This window comes from Serinus canaria, chromosome 5, assembly GCF_022539315.1.
Source record: "Serinus canaria isolate serCan28SL12 chromosome 5, serCan2020, whole genome shotgun sequence".
NCBI classification, from domain to species: Eukaryota; Metazoa; Chordata; class Aves; order Passeriformes; family Fringillidae; genus Serinus; species Serinus canaria.
Genome location: NC_066319.1, coordinates 29938520 through 29965920, shown reverse-complemented (window position 1 = coordinate 29965920; position 27401 = coordinate 29938520). Strand labels below are relative to the sequence as shown.

Below are 27401 nucleotides of genomic sequence, written 5' to 3'. Positions count from 1 at the left end.
TAACCCTAAAGGCCCAGGTAATTTGTGTGTTTGCTGAGGATGCTGTGAATCTGGGTAGAAAACCACTGTATGAATATGTCATATCACTTATTGTGATTGGAAACAATCACATGCATAGAATGCTTGAGACATGTTTTGTGTGTTACAAAATTAGCAAGAGGCCCTTAGGATCAATTAGAAGGCAGTAGTTTATCTGTAAGGAAATCAAATTAAGGGGAGCTCACATGGGAGAGAGAGTAGGAAGAGAAAAACAACACCTGTGGAACTAAAATCTACTGCACTGCACCAGTGTGTTTTTTCTTCAGCAACGTTTTGTTATTTTATATTTATATTTAGATTCTTTCTTACATTTAGGTTTTTCTTTGCATTTGATCCCATAACCAACAGCCAGGCTCTTCTTGGTGGTGCCAAACAATAGGACAAAAGGCAATGGGCAGAAACTGATGCACAGGAAGTTCCACCTGAACACGAGGAAGAATTTCTTTACTGTGCAGGTGATTGAGCACTGGAAGGGATTGCCCAAAGGGATGTTGGAGACCCCCTCCTTTGCAGAAGGTTCTGTCCAGGTGATTCTTGAATACCTCTGCAGCAGTCAAGAGACTCAATATGATTGCTGCAAGCATTTGTAAGGAGAAAGTATTCTATGCTTCTCTCATTCTGATACTAATGATTAGTATTTCTTTAATTATTTAATTAGTAAAGTTTGGCATATGTCTTTAGAAAAACAAGAGATGGCAAGTGATTCTGCTTAGAATTGTCCTTTCCAACTCTTTTCGTGTAGTTCTTTTAAATTCATGTCTTAGTCAACCTTTGGGACTTTGCTACCATGAGACCAGGTTGAGCTAGAGCTGTTCTGTGAAGCATTTGTTTTATTAAGCTTCTCTTTGCTCCAGATGCAGCAACTTTATCAAACTAGGAAGACTTCTTACAAACTTGTCTCCAGTTTAGTTGGCTGAGAAAATTAGATCTATTTTTATATATGTATAGTCTTTAATATATAAAAGTGACCACATATCTTTCTTTAGAGCATGAAATAATTTCCAAGAATTTAGAACCTTGGAAACAATGAGGATTAGAATACAAAAAAATCTTTTTAAAAGTGCTGTAAGTTATTTGAAATTCTGTATGTTATTTTGCTGGAGAGATTTCCAACACCATAAAGGCATGGATGAACAATCTTAGTACCCTGGCAGATTTTAGTTTCATTTATACCAGCTGCAGAAACAGTTCAAAGGTGATTTTGAAAACTCTTTAGTATTCTGAATGCTTTTATTGCCTCCTGATTCCAAGCAATTTTGTTGTTAGGGTGTATCATGAAAAAATGAGCATTTTAAAAAAGTGTTTCAAAAGAGAAATGACCCAGAAGTTTCAGCTTTTAGGGAAAGTCTTTCTGATATTAATTTTTCTGCATTAGATTTCTCCTGAGTATAAAAGTTGAAATCTTTGATTGCAGTGGGATTGGCTGATGCTAAGACACCTCTGCAAGCTGAAATGGAAGCAGATGATGGCTCATCAAATTCAATGGTAACAGCTTTCATCCAGTATTATGTAATAGCTGTAATCCTTTGGGCCTATAAGAAACATTCTGCATGGACTCAATTCTGAAAATGTCTTTCCTTTGAAGGCAATGGCCTTTCCAGTTCAGTAATTCAGTCACTCTTGTAAGTTTGGTTCAGTCTTATAAGTGCAAAAAGGTTCTTTCTCTACATTTTACTCCTTGGATGCTTACACTCACTCAGGAATAAGCAATAACCTAATCAGCAAGGCAGCCTATTACTAGTTCATTCTATTACTCTTTTATTGTGCTCTCTCTTTATAGAAAAAAACAACCAGGGCACATAGGGAAAAATCTTTTTTTACTGTAATGATCATAGTTACTAATTTTTCACTGCCTTCAACAGCTGTTAACATGCTTTTTATTAATTACTGTCAATGAATTTTGAATGAGGTTTATACTTTCCTTATAGCTTTTGAGAATAATTTTCAGGGTCTTCAGGATTACTCCCACTCAGCAGAAAGTGAAGTGCAGACAATCTAATCAGATCCAGAATACTCCAGTCTTCCTTCTTTTATTGTGGATGCCTTTTTCTGTCTTGTTTGTGTATTCCTATCACAAGAATATATCACAGCAGGATGTCCATATCTTCCTTATATTTAGAGAACTAAAGGACATTGCTTTGTTTTCAATGAAGGGGCTTCTTTACAGTTGCTTTATTATTTTCTGGAAGCTAAATCTAGCATTGATTATTTGAGGTTAGAGAATTAATACAGGTGAATGATAGTAATCCTTAAATCTCTCAGCTGGTAGCAGGATCCATTACAAATATGTAGAGATGTCAGCTAAGCTGGCTTCTTTATTGCACAGGAGAAGCATCTTTAGGATATTCTATGATTCTAATAAAAGTTACCTGCAATATCAGAATCACTGATGCTCAGAAAAATGATTCTTTTAGTGAATGGCACCATCATAGTGCACTGTAGGAGCAAGCATGGAGGTGCTGAATAGATGCATTATGTAATTACTCCATCTATGGAACTGATGTGCTTGACATAAAATAATGGTTACAGATTTTCAGGATCTTCAAAATATGCTGGCACATCTTCTTAACAGCAATTTCTCTGCATATTTAAATAGGCAATTGTATTGATAATGTTACTTGCCAAGGACTAATTAATCTATCATAACATCCAGAAATTAAAATGTCTTCTCTAGAGGGCAAGAGCATCTGTGTTGATTGATTTCCATGCATCTCAGGTTGGTGCTTATCTACCAATAACCTTAATTCTGTTTTGGTTAGGAAAAAGCAGTGTCTGTGCCACCAATCACTCCATTCTGTCTTGCATAGTATCAGTACTTGGAATTCAGGAGCTTCTGACCATCTATTACAGTCATACTGCCTTTTTTTCCCCACACTGATCATTTGGACTAATAGACTCAGGCATTATTGAAGCCTCATTTTTCATGCAGTGAAGCATGACACTCTATTTGACTATTTAAACATACAGAACATTTTGGATAGGAAGGAGACCATAACCTTTACATGTGCTACAAAATAGCAGTGGTTTCACCTCAGGAGGAACCTATTGTCTGTTAGGGCCTTCTTTCTCAGTGCTTGAGAATGTCACAGTTTTTGTAATGCTGCCTGTGGTTGTGCTAAAATATACTTATTGTTTTGGCATGTCATACAGATGCCTGGTTTAATAGAGCCATACAGCAATTTTATTTGGATTAGGCTTGTAAAATGATTCTCCTTTTATGGTACATTGATTGTAAGTTACCACAATTGACAAACATAAAGAGAAATACGACAAAACGGTGGGGGTTTTGTTTTGTGATTTCTGACAGTGGGTATAGTCATGAGCAGCTCTGTGAGACACTTTTGAAGTCCTCATAGATGTATTTTAGCTCTTCCCTCGCTCTTCAGTCTGTGGCAATCTTGGGACTCCCAAGCCAAACCATTAATCAATCTCTAGGGCAGTCAGTTTTTGCTTCTCTCCAGAGTAATGACAGCTAGTAGCATGAAAGTATAATCTAGGCATGCATACTCTCTGAGAAAATGACATTGTATGACATGTTTGTGGCTGCTTTGATCTCAGCTCTCTGAATGTTTGTGGTGTGTAGTTCCTCTGATTTCTCTCTGTATTTTGGTGAGGGTACCAGGTTGCTCTCTCTGATTCAGTCCACTGATGTTCACACATTTCACAACTCACATCTTCCTAACAGATGATCAGGATCTATTGAATTGTTCGTGATTGATGACAGCTTCCTACTGTTCATGGAGTGGAAAACCACTGTATTGCAGTGGTTGCTTCTCCCCTTTTGAGCTCTTTAATTCTTACTTCTGCTTATTCCTTCTGCTTGTGTCTAGGAAAGTGGTACCTTTGGAAATAGTTTTCTCAGCCAGCTAGTGAAGTACATGAGTCCCTATAGCTGCTATTTTGCATACTACCTATACATGGATAGAGTATCTGTTCTTCAGTCATCCAGGAGTCCTTCTTGAAGTGGTGCTAAAGATCCAGAGTAGCAAAAAAATTAGTCCTTCAATACTTATTTCCAGATCTTATGCTTCTTTGATTGAATTTTATAATTTATATTATTGATTTCATAAGGCCTTTTTAATTTCTCTTCAAAGATCCAAGTTTTCTAGTTTGCTTCTTTTCTTGTTGCACTGTGGGAATATCAAAAAGTTTGGCAGACTTCAGATAATGATTGTTTAGGTGCCTTTCTGTCTCTGAGTAGACTCAAGGAATTTCATATGGCCAAACCAAATTCTGTTAGGTCTCTGGACAAACTTAGTATCTATATTGTATGGTATTTAGACACGTGCTGTAAGGTCACCTGGAGTTCTCTCTTTGCTTTCACCCAGCATTGTCTTAGTCTAATAGGATCCAGGGCTGTTTCAGCCTTCAGTGGAGTGATGCTGCAGTTGTTTGTGGGAGTCCTCAGGCCTTCTCCTGGATGGGAAAAGGCACAGGTAACTGATCAGAGTGAGTCGTTGTGGGAATGTACATGCAGACTCAAAGAAGAAAGGTTACTCATCAGTAACTGGTGTTCTTTGAGAGGTACAGTCTGCATGTACATTAGTCTCCTACCTGCTTTTCCCCTCTTTCTGAATCTCTTTCAGGTTTGATTGTGCATTTAAGAGGAACTGCAGTGGTGGCGGATGCACTCTGCCCTGTGTGTCAATGCCTCGAGCAGGACGAGGGGAGGAGTGGGAGTGCCCCTCCCGGGACACTGCAGGGCAGGCCACGAGCCCACCCACTCTTAGAGTATATGTATGGACTAAGTGTCTCAAAGTACTGCAGCTGTTCATTGGTAGGTAAATTTTCTTTACTGTATTCTCACAGGTAAAGCAGTAGATTTTATTTTTAAAACCAATTTAGCTCATTGACTCCATGGATGATATGCATGAACAATACATGGGGGGGAATTTTATACCACAAACTGCATTACACTGAGTAGCTCCCTGTCTCTCTAATAGTTTCATCTCTTGTCTTTCCCCCATCCTAACCTTATTTAGATATTTAAATATCTTCATTCTATTCAATTTATCATTTCCATTGAGAGCTACATGAAAACTTGAGATCATATCAGGTGTAACATAATTTAAAAAAAAAATGTAATTCACAATTGTAGCTAAGTGTGTGAAGTAATATGTAAGATTGTATTTACTATTAGAAAATGAGGCTAGAAATGGAAGTAGATTCTATAAGAATCAGTTTTATTTATACTAGTATATTGATCTTTAAAACTTCTTAGTTGCAGGAAAGCCAACATTTGAGTTTAAACATTTTTTCCACAGCCGACCTCACTTTTTTTCTTTTTTAATTATTGAAGCCTTGTAATAATTTTTTAATTCACTACACTTCCTGCCCATTAAACAAGTAGACATGGGGTATAACCTAGCTTAAACTGGAGATGTACTTGTCCCTACATGCAAATATGCACATGTAAATTCTGCAAATGATTATTTTCAAGTGAGTTGAAGGCTGTTACAGAAATGTGATTCTGAGTTGTTTGTACTGGGACTTCTCTGAGACCTGTCACCTTTCCGAATATAGTGGATGTGTTTTTACCAGTTCCTTAAGGCTGTAGCAATTAATGTTGCCTTGGCAGCTCAAAGAAATTCAAAGTTGGTTTTCTGTCACTTTGCCTTTTCAGCAAGACTAAGGTGTAGTTTATCTGGGCTTAGGTGCAGCCTGCAATGTTTGCTGAACCTTCTGATCTGTGGTACATGTTATACAAGTGCTGTAGATACTGGTACATGTACGTAAAATATTATGAAGAGCTCTAATTTTAGAAAGTTACTGATTTGTGTGTAATATCAAGCTGCCTTTGCACATTCTGAGAGAAAACCCAAAGTATAATTTTCTAGTCAACCTTAGATGAACACTGTATGTATGCAAAGGGGAAGAAAATTGTGGGAAAATCCATCTTGTAACCTGAATTTTATGGCTCCAAAATCAAACATGTATTCTTGTGATAACAGGTCTTTGAAGTGCTGTTTTAATTTAAGAAAATTTTAAAAATGAAGAGAGAAAGTTTCTGTCTGTTGTTAGTAAATATTATTGGATTCATTTACTTGATTTTATGCTTTCTTTTTCCTCTTCATTCTAGTTGCTATTTTGCTGGTGTTGTTGTTAGCTTGTATAATCAAAAAAATTAAAAAATAAGATTGCTAAGATTCTTATTAGGAAAAGTGATACTGGCAAGGAGGCATTATGTCTTTCTTAAATTTTTAATTGTTTTCAATTCTTAAGAAAACCAGAATTTTTATAACTCTGTAATATTTATTTTAGTGAGTAAATATTATATTTGAGAGACTTGCCTTTGTGCATGGCAAAAATGAGACACATTGAACTTTTGCTAATACATTTTTATTAGATAAAAATGAGCACATGTACACATAGGCCCACACTTACGTATGTATCTGCCAAATACAGATTCAGCAATAAAGGTCTTTGTAGACACAGGCACATTTGGAAAGTATCTAATTCCAAGTTGCATTTCTTTTCCAAGCATCTGAAGAAAGCTGTTATGCTAAGTGCCCATTCCTTTCCTGTGAGTAACCTTAGCCTGGCTCTAGGAGGATACCAGCGGCACCAACATTAGATGGGAGCAGATTTTTGTACAGAAGGAAAAGGGTCTTAGTGCCTTTGTGTGCATGTAGGTGCATGGTTTGTTCTGATCTAAATCTACTTGTACCTTTTAATGCAATTTATTAGGTCATACAATAAATTCACTATTTTTATTGACTGTAGTATAGCCATACTTAGTTAGATGTACTAAGACTAGTATGTCAAGGTAAGTAGCTTGAAATAAGAATCTTTCCTTTGTTTTTCTGAGAGGAAATCAATCTTGTACGTGGCCTTGACTGTCTTTACCGCTCTCTGTCAAAATAATTAGAAATTCTTTTGCCAGTCTCAGCTCTTAAAAGTGTTGGCACTTCCAGTCATGATGGTTTGACCAAACATTTCAGTGTTTGCACATCTCTCTGCTGGACTTCCCTTGCTTGTTTGCATAGATGAACTCTGTTGATGATTGCACTTCAGCACCTACTTTTTTTTTTCTCTGTTTTAGGGGTAATTACCTTGAATAGTAGGTTTTAGAAGACATGAAGTACTTTTTTAAAAATTCTGTGTTACAAGACTGCATTGGTATGTTGAACCTTGAAATACTTGATAGCTGCAATTTACTTTAAATGGAAAATGCCTGTAATTAAATTTCCATTTAAAAAGTAAGCCTTTTATAGAGTACATTTTTATTCCATTCCTCCTTTAGTTTAGCATTTCAATAAAATAGTTACATTTTTATGACGTCTTTTAATACATTAGCTTAGTATTTAAAAAAACAACTGCAACATGACTGGGATGCTGAAAACTGGAAATTTACCTGTAGAATCTTTGAAAGATGACTTACTGTGTTCTGTAAAATCTCAAAATTTGAAAAGCTGTATTTAGACACAGTGAGATACATAATTGCATTTCATCCAAGTCTCTTGACCACAGTGATTACACTGAACATATTCCTAACATTTCTCTTTCTGCCTTCTGCTGGTGGGGAAAGGATAAAAGGAATGGAGATAATAGAAAACAACATGCATGTTTTCATGTTGCTTTAATGTTTAATTTTATGAAATTCTTAAATCATTTTGTAATTGATTTCTTGGGAAGTTGTTCCTCCACACGAGTACCTTCAGGCCTCCACATTTCATGGAAGCTTTTGAGCAATAAGTAAAGGATTGTTAGCATAAGAAATAAAAACTTCACAAGAAGTAGGGCAAAAATATAGGAAATTAATTCCAAGAATACTCTAACATTTTGAAGACCTTCCCTCATTTTCAGACTTAATTTTGTACTCTTCTCTTTACTTCATTGCCTTTCTTTATGGGTATTTGTGTTCTTGCATGGTCCCCACTATATGATTTATCTTTTTAAATAATGTACAAGCCATGATCCACCGAATAGAGAAGAAGATTCAAACTCCTGAATAATACAACAAGGAACAAACTTTACCTTTTGTTCTTTTCTCCTGCTTTATGTGCTCTGACATGAATTTCTGATTCATGGATGCTCTCTCCTGTCATAGAATCAGGCTTAACTTGAGTGAGCTGGGCTCTTGAGTAGTCCAAGCTACATGACTAAATAAAGGTTGTAATGAGATCTTAATGTGCTAGTTCCTATATTCCTGGAACTCAGTGCTTGAAACTACATCCAGTTTTCTTAGCAAATCTGTGTCTATGCAGAATTTCACTTCTTTGATATGTCTTGCCATATTGTCATTCATTATAGTTTCTTCATTGTGATGATGTTAACTCATCATACATAAATTTATCTTGTTCACTCTTTAAGCTTGAGCACAAAGAGTGTGAAAGAAAAATAGATTGATATTTATTATGGCTTCCTAAATATGCATATTTTTTCTAATTTAACTTGTTTTGCTAAGGAAAGTTGTCATTATGCATTTAAAAACATTCTGTTCTATGTTTCTCCTTGCATTTAATACATTTGTATTTTCCTAAAGTAAACAGGATTTGCTTGAAAATACAGAATTTACATTATTTTACAAAGGTTGTAATTTTGAGATCTGTTCTGGAGAACACAGACTTCTGCATCTCTGAACACTATCAGTAGTTTGTGCTGGGAGCCACAGTGATCTTTTAAGTTACATGAAGTTGTTTTGAGAATACTTCTGGATAGTATGCATGTCTGTAAACCAGCTTATACTGACTTACCTATGTTTCAAAGTCCAGTGTAAATAAATGTATATTTTCCCATAATTAAGTTTCATATTTAACACTTATATTTGTTCAGCAGTATAAATTTTTATATATTTTTCTTACTGTGTGATTAGTGATGCATATAAGGTGAAATAACTTCTCAGTTGTACTGTGCTGGAAAAATCTAGCCAGAATGCCAAACATCTTTGTTAACTATACAATTAAGAATGGTTTAACTAGTTTCAATACTGAATATAGAATGCTGGAATTCTCTATGGATTCGTTGGATTCATTGGGAAATCCTGCCCTGTTTATACTGTTTTTAGCATTTCCCTGTTCTTTCTGGATGTTTTAAATTATAACAGTGTACATGTCATGTTCTAGTGGCTGTGGTATGTGAAAATATGTATGTGTATTGAGAATTATTTTTACAAACCTTGTATTGTGAAGTAAATATTATATTGATCAGGAAAACGTACCCATGTTTATCTAAATGGTAAGCACCAGAATATTGACTTGAAGGAAGATATTCTAGTAATTTTGGAAGCATAAACATGTGGGAGTGTTATCACACTCTCATAGCAGTGATGGCAAAAATAGGACAATGAAAAAAAGGCAAGACATGCCATAGACTGTAGCATCATAGAGAAGGAAAAGCCATCAGCACCTCAGCTTTTCTGTGTAGGAATTTAATCTGATGCCCAATGACCATTTTCGTGTGCTTTGTGGTGCTTCTGCTCCAGTTAAGGCTCATGGTCTCAATGTCTGTGTGGAAAATCACCAGACAGTAGCACTAGGAGGACTGGAGGAGACTTGCAGCCTGTCTCAAGTTTAAATTTCTGGCTAAGATAAGTAATCCACAGACCTTGGTTATCTGCAAAGATCAGGGCATTGTTCTTCTTGTTCCAGAAAGGAATCCCTGTTTGTTTTTCCTGTTCACTTACACAGAGATTAAAGGATGGTACTAACTTTCCTATCCATTGTAATTGTGTATTCTGTGATCAGGTTTCTTATGTGTCATGGTGGACAGAAATTATTAGTGAAGAAGAGTTACTAGAAATGCAACAATACCTAATGATAATCATGAAGAGTTGCTGGACAACCATACCAAATTAAAGCATGATGTATTTTCTCTCTCTTGAACCCTGTAGATCAAGGCAGGGTGGTGTAGGGAAGAGCCTGAGCCCTGGAGCTAGTGTTAAATACAAAAGGAAATTACCAGCATTTTGTGGCTTGCTCATTGCAGCTGAGACTAATGGCTGGTTTGCATCTTGGACGTGGAGATGCTTAAGTTACCTCTGCAGAAGGAAATATGTCTGTGAGTGTTCCAGCTGTTCTGACTGAAAAGTTAGGTAGCACTAGCTTAGGTGTGGTGCCACCAAAATGCATCTGTACAGCTTTTGGACTTAGTGAGTCCTAATGTGGTGGTGCCTTTATGAATTTGAAAGCATGTACCTGCCATATACAGAGGGTCTCTGCACTGAGCCACACCTGTAGGCATTTTTTTCCATGAGGTAATCATCTTTATTGGTCTTTAAATCAATAAATTTACCTGTGAAAGACTAAGAACTCAGAGAAAAAAATGAGACAAGATTTTTCTGCACTGGTAAAATTAACACTGGTCATGAGAAAATTCAAGCATCATAAACAAGGTTTTTGTTGAGTAGTATTATAACTGAAGTAGTTTCAATATTGGGCAGTGCATAGGAAGTCCAATAAATAGTTCCAGGTTGTGGGAGAGAGGGAGCTGAAAGAAGCAAGAACTCTTTGGAGCAAGAGATGGAAAGAGGTTGTTTGTTTTACACCTGAGGATTTCTTACTTAGTTGAATGAGGGAAATTTAAATGTATTTGAGAGAGAAAATATGAGAAATTAGGTAAAGAGGACAGGGAACTAGATCTAATCTAAAGCTTAAGGAGACAACTGGCCTGGCATTTTACTTCTGTACATCAGAAGGACATAATTAATATAATTATTTTAGGACTTCAGTGAAATCTGAAATGGTTGTGTCCTTTTGAAATAAAATTATTTGTGGATGAACTGTCTGTAATGATTTCATTTCTGTTACATCTTGACCCTGGAAAATAACTGATAAAGCCTAATTTAGGATACTAATTGTTACAAGTATTAAGCTATTTATTGGTTGGGGGGTTTTTCCCCCTGGAATTCTGTAGCTTGTTCTGGCTTTTTAAAACTTGGTGGTAATTTTACTGGACTGTTCTCAGATCCAGCTACTGTATTTTGTATCCATCAGCATCATTCCATTGGCTTGAATGAAATAATAGTGCTTTACACAATCTGCTGACCCAGCCATTTTCTCTTGAAAGCTTGTCATCAGTGAAACAATAGGAGAAATATGCATAAAAAATATTAAATGAAATTTTCTTTGGTTGAAATGTTATATAATAATTTTGCTTGTATTGCATCAGTAAAGCCAAATATCAGGTCACTTGCCTAGAGAAATTTTTATTTGAAGACAGAGAAAATTCAGTTCCCCGCAAAGCCAGTACAGAATCTACCTGTTCTGAGTCCCCAGTTTGTTCATAATTGATGAGTGTGGGCCTTCCTTTTTTAGATACTTTTACAGCAATAAGAATATTTCATGGGACACAGTTTTTTGGGTTAGAGAGAAAATAAATAAGCTGGATGTAAGCCTTGGGTATTTTTCCATGGTTTTAAAACATCTAAGTGATAAATTTGCACTTCTGAAGGACAATGAAACCCAAACCCACTGCCTCATAGTTAAAGGTCTTCTACTTGAAAGCTTCTTTACAATAACTAGAACTTGATGGAGAATTCTGTCTAGGAGTCTGCCTAGATACACTGATGCAGTAGCAGGAATAGGCACTTAATTATTGCTCGATTTAATTGAAGAGTTAGGATGTTAATTCTTTTAGTTTTTTGTAGGATATCACACGACATTTTCTCTCCTTGTCAATGGAAGTATTATTGAACTGTAGCAAAATGAGAACAGAGGGAGGATCTATTTTCTTGTTAAAAGGAGTTTGGCAGGTTTTATTTTACCTAAAGCTAAATTATGCTTTAAAAAAAAAACAAACCAAACCCCAAAAGCCTATCCATTCTGTTTTATAAAGGAAGTTTTTTTCCTGACTATATTAATTTTTAAAATAAATGCAATATTAAGGTCTAACTTTGCCAAAAACTGAGCTTCTCCAAAGTGTTCTCTGAAATTTGTACCTGTTTTAGTCAGGACAAATATGTTTCTAGAAGATAGAGATGACACCTATTTGAAAGAAATTTCCAATTGCTTAACTGTTGTTGAAGCAAAGAATTTTAAGACCTAAAATCCTTTTGCTACCATAATTCACATCTTTATCAAAATATAACACAAGTGCCTTAGTTACTAGTTCATTTATTTATGTACAAGTTTGAGGCATTATCCTTGTTCCTTTCCTATGCTTATTTGAAATGTTCATATAAAAAACTTCTGTTCACTTAACAACCCAGTTAATTAGAGAGTCATTCTCCAAAGGGGTAGAGTAAAAAGATGATTGTGATTTTAATAAAGGCAAGAGAGAATACAAAAGAGGAAGTGGAAGTAATGAGTAAAGAAAGGAGAAATAAAGACAGAACCTTTGGTTTTGCCACTAGTTCAAGTAATCCTTGGGTGTGTTGGTGTGGTGGGGCTTGCAGTCAGACACAGGTTTATTCCAGTTGCCATTTTTAAGTGTCTGTATTTGATCCTTCTGTTAAATGGGAGTTGCATAGCAGTACTAGGACTGGAAAAATACAGCTGAGGATTACCTGAATTGGTTGTACTTTTTAAAATGTTCTAGACAGTTTTATTTTAAGCTTTTTAAACCAGTATATTTCTCAGAGCTAATTTTGTGATAAATGATAAGCTTTAAGCCAACAATCTCCAAAACTATTCCTTCTTTCCCAATATAATACTTCCAAAACTTAAATTTGCCCTAAACATTTTCAAATAATGTTGTTTCTTTGCTAGAACATGAATAGCTGTCTCAATAATTGATGTGATCTGCGTAGATGGATACTTTGCTATGTAATGAGTTTAGTTAAGGTAACCCAGTGAATTTTGCTCTCCAGGCAGACATGCTCCTGCTGTGCTGGCCTACAGTCAAGTGTGAAGGATAAATGAGATAATCACATTGAGATTAAATAAATCGTCTGCTTATGTCAAATTTTTGTCATAGTTTGAGAACTAGTTTAAATAAAGTCATTTTTTAAAATGAATATATCAAATAAAATTAAACACGTCTCTAGTATCATGAGTTTTCCAGAACTGTAGGTCATTGAATTTACATGACAGGTTTCTTAGTCCAGCTTTGCAATGTGTGTACACACTCCTGTTGAGTTATTAGAGGAATGTAGGAAAGATGATTATAGATCATCACCTGCTGCATCAAGTGCATTATTGCATCTTTTGGTAGTTAGGCTTACAGATACGTGGTTCTTGGTTTTTTCAGGCTATCAAAAAGTGCAGCGTGGAAAACAAAGTTACTGTAACAAGAATCAATTATGTAATGTAAATTAAATTTACATTCTCTATTAATGTCTATCAAAGCATTTTATATTTATATATTATAACAATGCTAGAAATTAATAACTGTGAATTCTTGTTTTCCAATTCAGGTCAAGAGAAGGAGAACTGACTTTCAGTTTCCATATGAAAAATAATATTATGTGGATACTTGCATTATTCTGGCTTATCTTGGTTATAAATAGGGGTTTAAAATCTTTGTATTAAAAGCCATGAGTGGTTTATAATTCCCCATATTGTGTGTGTCTCTGTTTTTAAGACATTTCGAGTCTGCAGGTGTTATCTGATAGAACCATTTCTTGCTAGATCTGACAGGATTCATGTTCTCTTTCAGGAGACGCTGATAGACTGGTGTGATGAAAAGGAACTAAATTTGATTTTAACAACTGGAGGAACAGGGTTTGCACCACGAGATGTCACTCCAGAGGTGAGAGAGTCCTGGAATAGAGAAATCTGCCCTTTGGTACAAAAATGCATGAGTCTGGAGGAGGGGAGGGTGATTTTTTTTTTTTCTTAAATTTTCTCTGTAACTTTACTTTGCGGTATCTGTGGATGGGTCAAGTGCTACACAACTTGGAATCAGAAAAAAGTAATAGAAAATATAGCACAAGAGAATTACTCTGACCTTGGGTTCTGACCCAAAACAATTTTCAAACTAAAATGTGGTACAGTATAATGGTTTTCCAGTCCCCTCAAAAAACAAAATTCTAATGGCTTTGTGGTGTCATTTTCCTTAGCACTGCAGTATGACACTGCTAAGCAAAATCTTGTGTGGCTTTTGTTGTGTCTTGTGCAAGGAAGAGTGGGATAAGAGAGATGGATCTGCTTGTCAGAAAAAACTAAACAGGCACAGAGGTGCAGGTAATCTGCACCAGTAAATGTTGCTCAGGAAATTTGCTTACCTTACACTTACAAGAAGCTAAAGTAAGGGGGGAAAAATGAGAAGCTTAACCTAATGACCTCATGGCCATGAGTTGTCATGTGAAATGACTGTGTGATTGTTCTTGAAGTATTTTGTTATTTATGGTTCCAAATTAGATTAACATGAACTTTTAAAATCACATCTTTCATTTGGTGTGATTATGTTCACTAAAGGGCAGAGTTGAGATTGAGTGAGTTGTGTTTATTTGCATAATTAAACATACCTAGATTTCTCTTAAGTACTCCTGTATATTTTCAGTTTCCTAGACTCTCAAGCTGATTTGAGTTCTTTATAGCATATCTACAATGCTTTTTACTTACAAATGTGTTTTGTTGCATGCCTGAAGTTCAAAAATTTTTTTCCGTTAGGAAACTAAAAATATTTTTTAATTTATTGTATAATTTGTGTAACTACAGAAACATATAAACAAAATGCTCCTGTTCATTACTTCTGGTGGAACTAGAAACCTTGAGTAACTAAGACCTGAGGGGGGGCAGTCTGTGTATCAAGAAATGGGAACAATGTTAAGATGAAGTGTGGTACCGAGTGAAACTGAGTTTGCAGATTATTCCCTTTGCTAAAGCCACCACAAGTGAAAAGTGAGTTGCTTAAATTTGTCTCCTGCTTGCAAAATAACATCATGCTTTTGAAGGTTGTGAAGACCTTCAGGGCTGTCTAGAAGGAGGGATGAATTTCTGCTTCAGTTTTCCTTTGTGCAGAGTCAAGCCTAGGCAGCAGTGCCAGACAAAGCATTGTAGCCAGTGCAAAAAATTATTTTTTCATCAGTTTTGTTGAGTAAGCCATTCTGATAGTTTTTTGAGTTGTTACTGTTTCTGCATAATAAAAAACACATTGATATAAAAATCATTAATAACTTGTACTGAAGAAAAACTGCATTGTTTTTCACTTAATTAAGTTGGATTAACTTTAATCGCAGTGGAGTTACAGAATCCCAGGTTTATTACAAAGTGGTGATGACAAGCATTGTTCCTATGATAGGATTTATTACATCATTCAGTCAAACAAATGATTTTAGGGGAAGAAAATCAGTTTGCCAGTATGTGTCATACCAAAAACATACTAAGGAGCCCATATTTTACATCAATGAGAAAACCCCAAGTGGAAAATTCATTATGTCAACATGAAATGTGCAATAACAGTGCAAGGAAGACTTGCATTGATGTAGAAATTGGTTTTCACCCCTTGTGTGTATGGTGTTGATTCAGCACACTCTCATCACTGAGCTGACAATGAAAGGATGTGATCATGGTATTGTGCTATGGAGATGTCATCTTTAAGATGGTAATGTGAAACTTTTAAGAATTGAATTTGATAATGGAAAATGTTTTACTGTTTTTCCTTAGAATAGAGACAGTAGTCTGTTAAATCTTACTTCTGCTGGTATGTTTCAGTCCTGCTTCTTCTTAATTCCCCTGTACTTTGGATTAGAAAGCAGGTTTCTCTGTTTCTTTTCTATAGATATATAATTGTACATATGCAATAAAGGTAGTTCCCAAAAATAATTGCAACCCAAAGACTTAATGTTAATTGAATTTTGCAATTATTGATAAAAGTGAAATTAAGTGCCTAGCATAATGTAGCTTAAAATGGCTTCTTGCTATCTCAGAAATATGTAATTAATCATCCCAAAAAATTGGTAGTTTCCCCACTCACTTTGCCTTTCAAACACTGTATGAGAACCATTCCAGGTTATGGCAGTTATTTCAGTGATGTGTAATAAGATTTTTTTCTTGTAATGGAATGGAATAGAAGATTTTTAGGAATATTCACAGTATCTGATTTTCCTTGCCTGTCTCTGATCCCTAAATTTATAGCTTCAGTCTAGTCGGTGTGTGGAGAGGAGGTTTTGATTTAGTGCCTACAATTCACATTTTGAGGGGCAAAGATCAGTTTGCTTAAGCAGTGTGAACATCCTTCACTTTCTTGACCACACAACTAGAAGTGATGAAATGCATGTGGATATTTAAAAAACTAAATTCACTCACTGGATGGCTGAATTTGAAAGTAAGTGTGTTATAGGCATTACTAGTGAATGCTGGAAATCTTAACTGTTATGGCAGTTGGTGGTAGTTTGCATTTGTACTAAAGCTGAAGTGTAAGCCTCATTTTGTAGATACAACCAATTTTTTTATGATGTAAAAATTTCACATATAATTTATGGGAATAGTCTTTAAATCTCTGCTGGAGTTTGCTCATACAGTCTGCTTGTTGATTTTAAAAGTGTTTGTGCTGGACAGAGATCCAAGGATGGCCCAAGTTTATTTAGGAAACTTTCATTTTGTATTTCCAGACACAAACATTTATTTCTTGGAACTACAGTACTTCAGTGGTAGTTCTTACAGAATGTTGATAACAGTATATATTAACTTCTGTGAAAAAAAAAAAGTAAATAATGTTGCAACATTTTAATCAATCATTAGGAATCCTTCTGTGATATTAATGTATTTTCTCTGTTTCTGTTGCTCAGTACAAAGGGAAAGAAAAAAATCTCATGTGTGTGGGTGCTCTGCTCAGTTTTCTCTCTTCTGTATTTTTACATTTATTCTTTTTCAAAGTTGTACATTCAAAAATTTCACTTGTCTGTCTCCTCACAGTCTTCTAGCTGTTTTCTTATCCTTTGTCTCTAGTATGATTCTGTGCAAGTCTTGTTTGCCCATCTATGAGACTAATTTTATGTACTTAGATAATAGCAGTGGAACTCAACGTATTGTACTCAGCTGATGATAGACATTCTTGAACTGTGTCGCAATGTGTACTCTCAAGTAGTTCATCCACATTGCAGGTAATTTTGAGCCCTAAGATTTTAAGATAATACTTTATAAAAAACACAGAAGAGCTGTTTTCCAGCACGTAACACCAGACAGAAGTTTCCTTACAGTCATTTCGAGTCTTCTGGAAAACTTGTGAATCTTCTTTCAGTTCTTGCTGTTTATATTCTTCAATATTTTTGAACTGGTTTAAAATGTATTTAGACACATACTTGTTTTCATTTAGTCTGAAAATATATACATACTTATTTATTCTTTCATCAGAGTTCTGTAAGAACTCATGAAAAAAAATCATTTTGTTTGGAACTCCCTTCTATTCATCAGTGTTTCTGAAAAATCATGGTCAGAATGAACAAAATACTCCAAACATACCACACAGAAGCCATGTTTGGATAGAAGAAAGTCTCAATTCTTCTGTAGTATGTCTTTTTATATTCAGTTCAAAATTGCACCAGCATTTTTATAATTATTGCCATTTGCGAATTTTCTATAATTCTCCTCTTCCCCATTCTCTAAGGTATCTCTCATGGATTTTTTTCTTCAAATTACATTTTACTTCTGCAGACTATTTTAATATCTATATTCTTCTATTTCTCTGTCTCAAGTAATGTTGGAAACCCTCTTGATCTCTATTATTTTCAGTTTTTATGTGGGTTTTTTTCTGTTTGTTTTCTTCCACTTTAAGTTTGTTAATGAAATGAGATGGGATACTCATGTTGTATCCATACTCTCACAGCAACACATTCCATCTAAGTAACCCAAATCCACTGAGACTTAAACTTTTCAAATAACAATTTCCATTTAATAGGCAGCAACTTAAAATAAAAATAATATAGAGGAGATTTTTGTTCTCCCTGGTTCAAATACTGCCTTTCCAGAGCAGCAGGATTTCTAGTATTGTTTGTTGTGAATATAGGACTACTTTTGTTCTTCCTCAGCAATATTTTATTACTGGCACTGGACCAAAAGAAAATAATTTCCATTTTACAAACTGTCACTTCAGGATGGCTCCATAGGGTGGAGGAATGAAGCCTTCATCTCATGTGGGACATAACTAATTTTGTGGAAGGGTTATATGAAATTGTACAACCTCAAATATCCCAGGCTAATGTTTCAGTTTTTCACCCTTCAGTATTCCAGGTACCCTCCAATTAAATAGCTATTTTAAAAGAATATTTCTGTAGTCTCTTTTAAACCTGTAGCTTTTCATATCTCTTAATGGAGGTCTTGCTCCGAGTTAAGTTTGATTTCTGTGGTGAGCTATTGTACAACAATATGTGCTGTGTGGATGACAGCTGACCCTGTACCTTGCCATCAGACCTTTTGAGGCCTTCATAGTTCTTAGAAAATTGTTTCCAGCCCAGTTTGCTCCTGGAGGGTCGGCATTCCAAAACCTTGCTACGTGCATCTAATCATCAAAGGTGCTTAAATGGAGCAGATTGCTCTGTGACAGACTCCTTCCAAATTCTCTGCTACTCTTTTAGAAGTTTATCAGCAACTCTGTAAAGTACCATTCCATTTTTCTTAGTCCTCCAGGCAGTTCCTAGCTTATATAATTAGGTCTTTATCTAGTCTGCTTTTATTTTTCAATAAAATTTATTATTTGATATGCTGTATTTGGTGTTATAAAATTAAAATATATTTATGTGCCATAATGCTTCAATTTAAAATTATATGTTTAGATTTTTAATCTTTCTTGGGAAGGCATGTTATTATAGCAGAATTGATATGTTTAATTGCAGAACAGTTTTCACTAAGCATCTATTACCAGTTTCTTTGAGAAGCAGCAGTATACAGATTATTTGCACCACACAGCACACTGTCAGTTTACAGAAGTACCTGTGTCTTGGGAAATTCCACTCTGACTTACAAAGGGCTGAGGAGTGCCTTTCTCTTCTCTTCTCTCGTTTGAGTTTCTCAGGGAAATTTGGTACCTTACCCTGATCCCTGAAGGCCTTGGTTGTGCTGTCATCAACTGCAGTTGCTGCATGGAAACACCTGTGAGCCCCTCTGACTCCTTTAGTGAGAAATGTGAGGGGTAAGAAAGGCAGATCACATTTCAGCTCCATTTAGTCAACTGTCAGAGGTTACCCAAAAAATTAAGACCATCAAAAAATACAGATAATTCTTGTCTGTATATGGGATTGGTGTGCCTAAAATGCAAAGCTGCATATATTTGTTGACATTCCTTTTAAAAAGTTTCACCTGCCACTGTGTATATAGAAAAAGGTAAAAAAAATAAGATGGTAAAAATGTGAAGGTAAAAAGAGAGATGCTTTCTGTGAGAGTTACACAACTCAGTCTGTTTAGTTTGTCATGAAGAACACTGATAAATAACTTTGGTTTTGCCTGTACTTTCTTTGGGAAATAGTGTACAATACTCTAAAGGCTTTGTGAGGTACTAAAGGCTTTCTTTACCTACTAAAGAGAATTTTAAAAATACCTGATAATAGAAAGCTTGAGCCAGAAAAATCCAATAAAATCATCATAATGAAAGGCTTTGTGTGTTTGGGTTAGGGTTTGTTGGTTTAAGAGGTTAATCACACAAGCAAATTCCCTAAAGAGCTGTATTCTTTGTTTTAATTCTGTCAAATCAAAAGGGTTGGCTAGTGGGAGAAATGTCTTCTAAATTTCAAGTTATCTTGTACTTCTTGAAGAAATCATGGATGATGTTAAATGAATCATCCTGCACTTACAGTCTTATGTTCTGTATGTGTTAGATGAGAAGATACTTTGAATCAAATCGATCCTGAAATTAATAATGAAACAATTTTATTTCCTGAATCTCAAAGGAATGCATGAATTGCTTTTGTCTCTCTTTTTTGAAAATGTGAAATCCTGATAATATTGGCTGAAAATGCTGGGACAAATATATTTTTAATTACTTAACTAATGTATTAACCTTCTGTGTAAAGTTGTCTGACTGTCAAATGATAAAGGTAATGCTAATAGAATTCCATTAAGCCTTTGGTTATTTTTGCTCATTTGAGGATCAGCTTTTATTTGCTTTTTTAAAGTGTCCTTAATACTCTTGAACAGCAAATAGAGGCTGTGTTTTTTGACTTTCAAACATGTAGGAAATATTTGCCAGCTCTGCTGAAAAGACCATTAAAACAGTAGTAAGGAATTTGAATATTTCATAAAATGAGAAACAAAGCCACAGTAATGAGCCAGGAAATCTCACCTTTTTTATTGAATTTTGAAATTAAAAGGTTTTTTCCAAGGTAGTATAGGAATGGCAGTTGGAAGAAGGCTGGCATGTCCTGAGAGTGGACAAATGGTTCCTGTGGGAGCAAACCCAGTACTTCCAAAAGTACATCCAGATGAACTATATGATTATGGTGTGCTTTTTTATTAGGATAAAGAGAAGGGTTTTACTGATGCCTTTTAGCTGTGTTTTCACTGTAGAGCCCACAGCTCATGTGGACATTTCTCTATTAGTTTAGATAAACTGGCTTGTCTCCTATTAGCCACAGCTAGTGTAACCAACAGTGAATAAATCTTCAAGTCCTTTCTGTAGATGGGGAAGAAAAATAGGCCTGCCATAGGACTTCAGCATAATGAAATTTTCAGTTTGGAACTTCTGGAATTTTTTTTCCTTTTAGGCATTTTTAAAAATAGTTTCAATTAAAGCATGATTTTGGAGAAGATAATAGGAAACTGAACAAAATTAAACATCAAGTTTGAGCAAAATAATCCTGAAAATAGTGTCAGGCCTGAAATTTTTGTCCTTAATGTGTGATTTTTTTTTTTCTGGTCATGGTCTATTACAAAGAGTTTAGTTAAAGCTAAATACAGGGAAAAATTAACAAAAAAAAAAAAATGGACATGTTAGGAAGGCTTCCCTGTGAAGGCAGCTTAAAGACATAATAACTAGATGGCAAATACTAGTTTGGATTTAAGATGTATGAAAAATTGAGTGAGTTAGTCCTTTTGACATTTGCACACCAGAATAGCAAAATGACTCATTATTAAAATAGTTGATCATTAAAACTAATACTTGTTAAAGAATAGAGAATTTCTCATTTACTTCTTCCCTGCTGTGTAGGAGCTTTTCCAGCCACTAAGTGGAAAGAAACTAGAAGAGTCTTGGAAAGCAGCTGCCTTTGGGAGTTATTCTTAGGATTATAACTAGTTCTTCTCCTGCTTTTGCTAATTGCTACCACATGGAGCACTGAAGCTTTAGCAAAATGTTGACTCAGTATAAGTACCAAAATAGAAATCCAAAATGACTATTGTCACGCTTAGGCATGAAAGTCTTATCAGTTATGGACAAGAAAATAATTACTTTTTAACTTTTATTTAGACTATATTTTAGTTTCTTGTCCCTTTATGCAAGTATTCTTTTCCTAATTACTCTTTCATCAGAATACCTACAGAGTGAGGTGCATAACCTACTGCTATTTATTGTTGGCATTTAAAGTCTCACTGGATTTTTAAAGTCCATATTTTCCTCCACAAATAAGCATTTTCTTATGGTACACTGAGATCAGTTTGTCACAGTTCATTTTCATTAAGGTTGAAAGATCTCCCTTCAGAGAGAAGGTGATAGCAATTTTGTTCTTGATGTGTTGCAGCTAATTGTAGTTCCTGCTGGCCACAAAATCACAGCATTTTATAAAACTGCCAATGTGTGCTCTTACCTGGTACTCTGGTCTCTCTGGCTCTGCCAGTATTTGCAATTCCTGGCTGGTTTATGCCTTTACTAATCATATGATGAAAGTCTCTTGGTCTTCTCTGCCTGAATTATTGCCATTTTGTTCTAAGCCCAAATAGTAGTGTTCAATATGGGAAAGTTTGGGTATGGAAAAAATTCCTATTCTATGATCCAAATTTCTGAGTTTGAAGTTCTGTTACCTCTGTTATCCTCGTGCCTTGCTCTGCTAGGAGAAGAGTGAGTGGCTGATACCCAGAGATCAGTATAAACAAAGTTCCATCACCTTAGCCTAGTGCTGCTGTGTTCTTTAAAAACTTTGTTGCATATTGAGTGCATGGCAAGTTCATGTAGATTCTCTCTGCAACCTTTGTAAATCCTAATTCAGCAATGGCATAGCAAAGCTCATGAGTCCTTTATATAATCTAAGGTTCTCTACAGTTTGAAGAGGGAAGAGTTGGCTTCCTTGCTGCCTTGTCAAAGTGAAGTGCAGGTTTTCAGTGCTGGCAATAACAAGTTAATGAGCAGGTAGATAAATGCACACACAATGTGGACTTCTAAGTAGACAGAAATAGGAAAGTTTGATTCTTGGTTGATTCTTTTAGTTTCTTGGTAGAATACTGAATAAAAAGTCTCTTGATTTAAATGACAGGTGAGTTAAATTACTGAACTTTGCTAGTCCTGGGACTTTCTCAGTTCTTACATTTCAGAGTTCATTGCATGTATCTGAAATAAAGCAGCAGCTAAGATTTCTGACACAGTTTAATTTGTTTTAAAAACCAGCTATGTAAATAGCAAAATGCTTAAGTTAAAGACAAGAGAATATTCAAGGTAACAAATAGGTGCTGATAAGTTGTATACTTAGAAGAGGGTTGCCCCACAAGATTCATAAGACTAATTAGAGACACATTAGAGTGTGGGTGTGTCCAAGCCAAATTCCAACACCAAGCTGCACTAATAATGAGTAGCAGTTAATGATGACTTCCGTTTATCTCACAAATGGCCAATGGGTGCTCCTGTGCAACTTCACAAGCCATTTTGCAGTGGATGTGGGAATGAGCTCACAAGACCAACCCCTTTCCCCTCTTATACTAGAGGTAAGTGTGGTTTTGGGGAACAATGGTGGGAGGACGTGAGATGAAAGTGATGTGGGCTTCTTAAATTTTTCACAAACCTCCATAAAGGCATGTATCTGGGGATGGGCAAAGATTCAGATAAATTCTTATTTTTTGCCCAAAGAGATTACCCAGTCCTAAACTGACATGCTTTCCTTGAACTGGGAGTCAGAAATCCCTTTTCTCTTCTGTTTTTCTGCTGCAGAAATTCCCAACATTCCCATTATGTGGGCTCCAGAGAGGGGTAAGCAACATCTTCAATCCCACCCAATCATTTCCAAACTAATTCTTTGCTAGTATTTTTTTGCTTTTTAAATCATCATCAGAAACAGTTTTTAGACACATTTTTCCCATTTGTTTGATTTTCTTGTGGATTCCATTTTTTGTTTTATAGGAAGGTCCCATGGCCTCCCCAAGTGCTAGGGTCAGACTCATTTGCTGTTTCCATTGTGTGCTACTCTCCTGTGGATTTTCATGGTTCACTCTGACCAATGATATTACCAAAGTGTGAGCATCTAGACTCTTGGGACTGTTTCACTCATGTTATCCTGAGCTGGCACTGCCACCCTACTGCCCTGTCAGTCATTTGGCAGGCTTATGTTTTACTCTTGCCAACAGTTGCATCTGATTGTTGGTGGCCTTTGGTCTTTTTCTGCCTTGTCTGGGGACTGCCTGGCATTCACTGCTGTCTTGTATTCTCTCTACCTGCTGGCTGTGTGGCATTGTCCTCCTGAGATCTTGGCCCTTTGCCTGACTGTCTGGCATTGCCTCTTGACCAGCTAATTGCTTGACAGTGACTACCTCCTGGCCTGTCCATCTGCTGACTGGCACGTATCGCCTCCTTATTGTCCTTTCAGTCTGGTTGTGCACCAGCATTGGCCTCCTGCTGCCCTGTCTCCTGCTCCAGTGCCTGGCATTGCCTTCCTGCTGAGTGCATCTGCTGACTTTGTGGAATTGCTCTTCTGCTGCTTGGCACACCTGCTGAATGTTTGGTACTGCTTTAGCAACTTGCTGAATGTTTGGCATTTTCCTCATGCCTTTTCACCTGATCCTTGAATACAGTGTCTCCTTGCTGCTCTTTGAGTCTGCTTACTCACTGATACTTGCTCTTTTGCTGTCCTGTCCACTTGCTTTATGCCTGGCATTTCTGTCATATTGTCCTACCCATCTGCCTAGATTTTATTTCTAAATATGCACCAGTCTGAAAAGGTTAAGAAGAATTGTAAGGAATGGGGAAAAACTATTGTCTGGCTCCTTCATGGTCTGATTCAGTTTAAAACACCAGCCAAAAACTGATCTCAGTACCAGCATTCAGCTTTTTCATAGAACTACTCAAAACCCTTTCCCATCTTATGAAAAAAAGAAACCAAACCCAAACTGAATTGTGTTTAGTCTTTGCTTCCATCACTTTATTTGAGAAGTGTGTGACTAAGTTGTACAATATTAAGTATTCAATCCAATAATAATTAAGTACTATAACCCTGATATTACCTAAGGTACCTCAGAATCCATGGAAGGTAGGTAATAACAGGAGGGAAAAACAATCTGTTGCTCAGGCTCAGAAAGATTAGGGTTTGAATGCAGAGCTGTGTTCATTAAACACAGTGGATCAAAGAAGCTAAACAAATTTTACAGGTCTCTTTATTTAAAACAGAGGGCTGCAGCTAATCTAAATAAACCACTGGATCAGTACAGTATTACCAAACCAAAATGTGTCCTAATTGCTGCTTCCTCCTCTTTCTGTACTGGGAGAATGGTCAATTGCTAGTTTACAGAAACCTTTTGTCTCTCTTTCACACGTTAAGAGCCAGGACTTGACTACATCTGTAAGGTCCATAGTAAGGGAATAAATCATTGTCACATCTTAGAATAAGATGCAGGATTTCCTGCTCTTCTTTTAATTCAACTCATTTGACCTCTTTTTCTAGACACAGATTTTAGTTTATTACAAGTGTTGTTGGGTTTGTGTTTTTGAAACCAGTAGCAACTAGGACCTGGAGAAAATATTCTCTCATAAAGAATCCTGTCATAATTCCATAGTAAATTCTCACTATATTTAAATAAATTTAATATACTGTTCCTTTAACCTTAGCTTTTAATCTCTTCAGATATACCACTCCTGCTTTTTCTATCTTCAAAGGTACCCTAAATATGTGAAATTATGTCTAAGTGATGCCTTGTGAAGGCTGGCCTAGACCAGAGGTTAGACGGAGTTAAAGAATAAAGTAGGGATTTATTAAAAGTCCTCAATGGATACACCTTGGGCAGCTCAAGAGCGCAACAAGGACTACACCTGAGATGAACCAAAGTTGTCACAAAATGAGATCTCTCACTTTTATAAGTTCTGGTCCATTAGCATATTTGAGCCAATTGACCAGTTACAGCTTTAGGTTATGAAGTCCCATCATTCTTGTTTTTCTCTGTTCAGTCCACCGTTGTTTACGCTCCTGGGCCTGAGATTTGGACCATTTGTCCTTGGTCCCCAGCTAGAGAAGGAATTACTTTGTCTACCTACTCTGTAAAGAGAGCTTGCTATTCCTGAATATGAAGCTCAGAACTACACACTAAAGCAGCACAAAATCAAAAAAAATATAAAATCTAAAATCTGAGGCATCATAAGCATAGAAGCAGGGCAGCATCCCTTGAACCAGTAGCAGCTTTCACTAGTGTTGGGACCAGCTGTGAAATCAGAGAAAGACACTGTGAGAGCACCTTGTTCCCATGCCCCAACACGTGCTTGCTGCTGTGGAGGATGGCTCCCAGGAGAGTTAGCAATGTTCAGAGGAAGAGCTAGTAGGAGCCTTCTCCCAGTTTTCACGTTAACGCCTAGAAACCAGTTAACTTGTGTTCTGCTCCCAGGAGCTGGAGGATGTGAATGTCCACCTATATTTTAGTCCTTTGCTGTCTCCTAGGCTCTCCTGTTCTCTCTCATCTCAGCCTTTCCAACCTTCTCTTGCTTTTCCAAGCGTAGTTTTTTCACAACTTCATAAACTCTTAAAGATGGTAGGCTGTCAGTCTCTCACTTCCCACCAGCTTCATGTTGTTGAAGGGTGTGGTGACAAGAACAGGTCTCAATGGCAAATCTCTTTCTCCAAGCTTTACCTCCCAGTATTACTTTGATGCTTCCCTAGACTGTTGTTTGAGAAGCATAGCAGGGGCTGAAAGGGAGGAGGAATATTCACTCAAGCACTGTAGGGCTGCAGGATACTGCTAGAATTCAGTTCTCATCCCAAGAAACATAATTTGTTTGTGTATCATTTCAGTTATTTTTAATATAGGTTTTTTTTAATTAATAGTGCCTTTTTAATTAATAGTGCCTTTTTTTCAAATAATATTTGAGTTACATGAATTTTAAATGCAGAAAGGCAGCAGAAGCTGGAGGAAAATAAGCACTAAGCTTTTTCTTGAATGTGTGGAATTTCCTTCACTGAAAATCATTCTATGGCAAAACTGATGCAGTGCTGTCGTAGGCAGCTTCACTGTAACATATCAAGTAAAATCAGTTTTCTGCCTGGTACAAATATTCGAGTTAGTTCTAAAAGAATCTGTCGTAAGTTGAAAGAATAAATTTTAGGTTTTGTCTTATAAATGAGTCAACATTTGGTTAAAGAAAAGTTTGCACACAAAGCTTTGGAAGTAACATTTTTGCTGTTAAATCCCTGGAATAGTGATATACAACATTTTTAATGTGGTGGTTTTTTTTTTATTTTAATAGGGGTTTTGGGGAGGTTTTTTAGTCTTTTTTCCTTCTTATTTTCAGGAGGTGGGGAGGTTGAAGGTACTCTTTAGCCTATCCTGTGCTGATTTTCTACCAAAAATTAGCTTCTAAAACAGTCATGAGCAGTACAAGTCTTTCCAGCTCACAGAGTTTCCCTTTGCAGAATAATGACTAAATTTCCTGTTATCGGCCCTATTTTATCTCTGTTTTATTCCTCTGTTTTCAGACTATTTTCCTTCCTTATTATCTCTGATAAAAAACCCTGTTACAGTTCTCATAGTCATTTCCTGAACTAAAATATCTAAATCCTGCAAATTATTTAGCAGGAGAGAGTGTTTGTTGTATATTCTCTTAACTTCAATGCACTTTTAATTTCCATTTATTTTTTTACAGTTCACTTTCTTTATTCTTGTCTATTTTTTAAAGGTGTCTTTTCTGATGATAGCAATGTTGCAGTCTCTAAGCAACTAATTTCCTCAGCTGAAAAGAAAAAAACAAATTCCTAACTAACACAGGTCTTTTGCACTCAAAAAGAAGGAGAGATATATGATTATTTTTCTACCTTGGGATTTCCAGAAGGTGTTTCACTCCCTTGATCCATTTAATCACCGCCTTCACTTTCAGTTGACGTTTTCCACTCTTAAAAATAATGTGTCTGACAGTGACTTGTATCAACTTGGAATTCAGATTTTATTATGTGTGTATGTTGCTTCTGGATTCAGATGGAAAAAATTATTTGGTTAATTTTAGACAAGAATGCTTTGAATGATACATGTTGTGCTAAAGAACATACATGCCTTTTCCTTCATGCTTGTCAGCACTGACAAAGGCTTTTGCTGTTGCAATTAATTGATACAGAGTAAGTTCTAGTGTCTCTCTGCTGTTTCCTCTTAACTTCGTTAGCCAATAGCTTTTGTTGGAAAAATGAGGAGATGATGTTGCATTTCATTTAGAGTATAAAA

The 27401-nt window shown here is 36.0% G+C and overlaps 1 protein-coding gene across 20 annotated transcripts in view; it reads left to right on the top strand.

The window, feature by feature from the left end:
- Positions 1–27401, top strand: part of GPHN (gephyrin) — a 271212-nt gene that overhangs the window by 128675 nt on the left and 115136 nt on the right. For 10 of the 20 annotated variants that reach the window (XM_050975933.1, XM_050975932.1, XM_050975921.1 and 7 more), the window contains one exon: positions 13576–13668. The exons of 1 other annotated variant lie outside the window; for it this stretch is intronic. In XM_050975933.1, coding sequence (XP_050831890.1) covers positions 13576–13668 — 93 coding nt within the window. Of the gene's footprint in view, positions 1–4625; positions 4817–13575; positions 13669–27401 lie in introns of all 20 variants that reach the window. 9 more of the 20 variants (XM_050975929.1, XM_050975926.1, XM_050975928.1 and 6 more) reach the window with 1 other exon arrangement.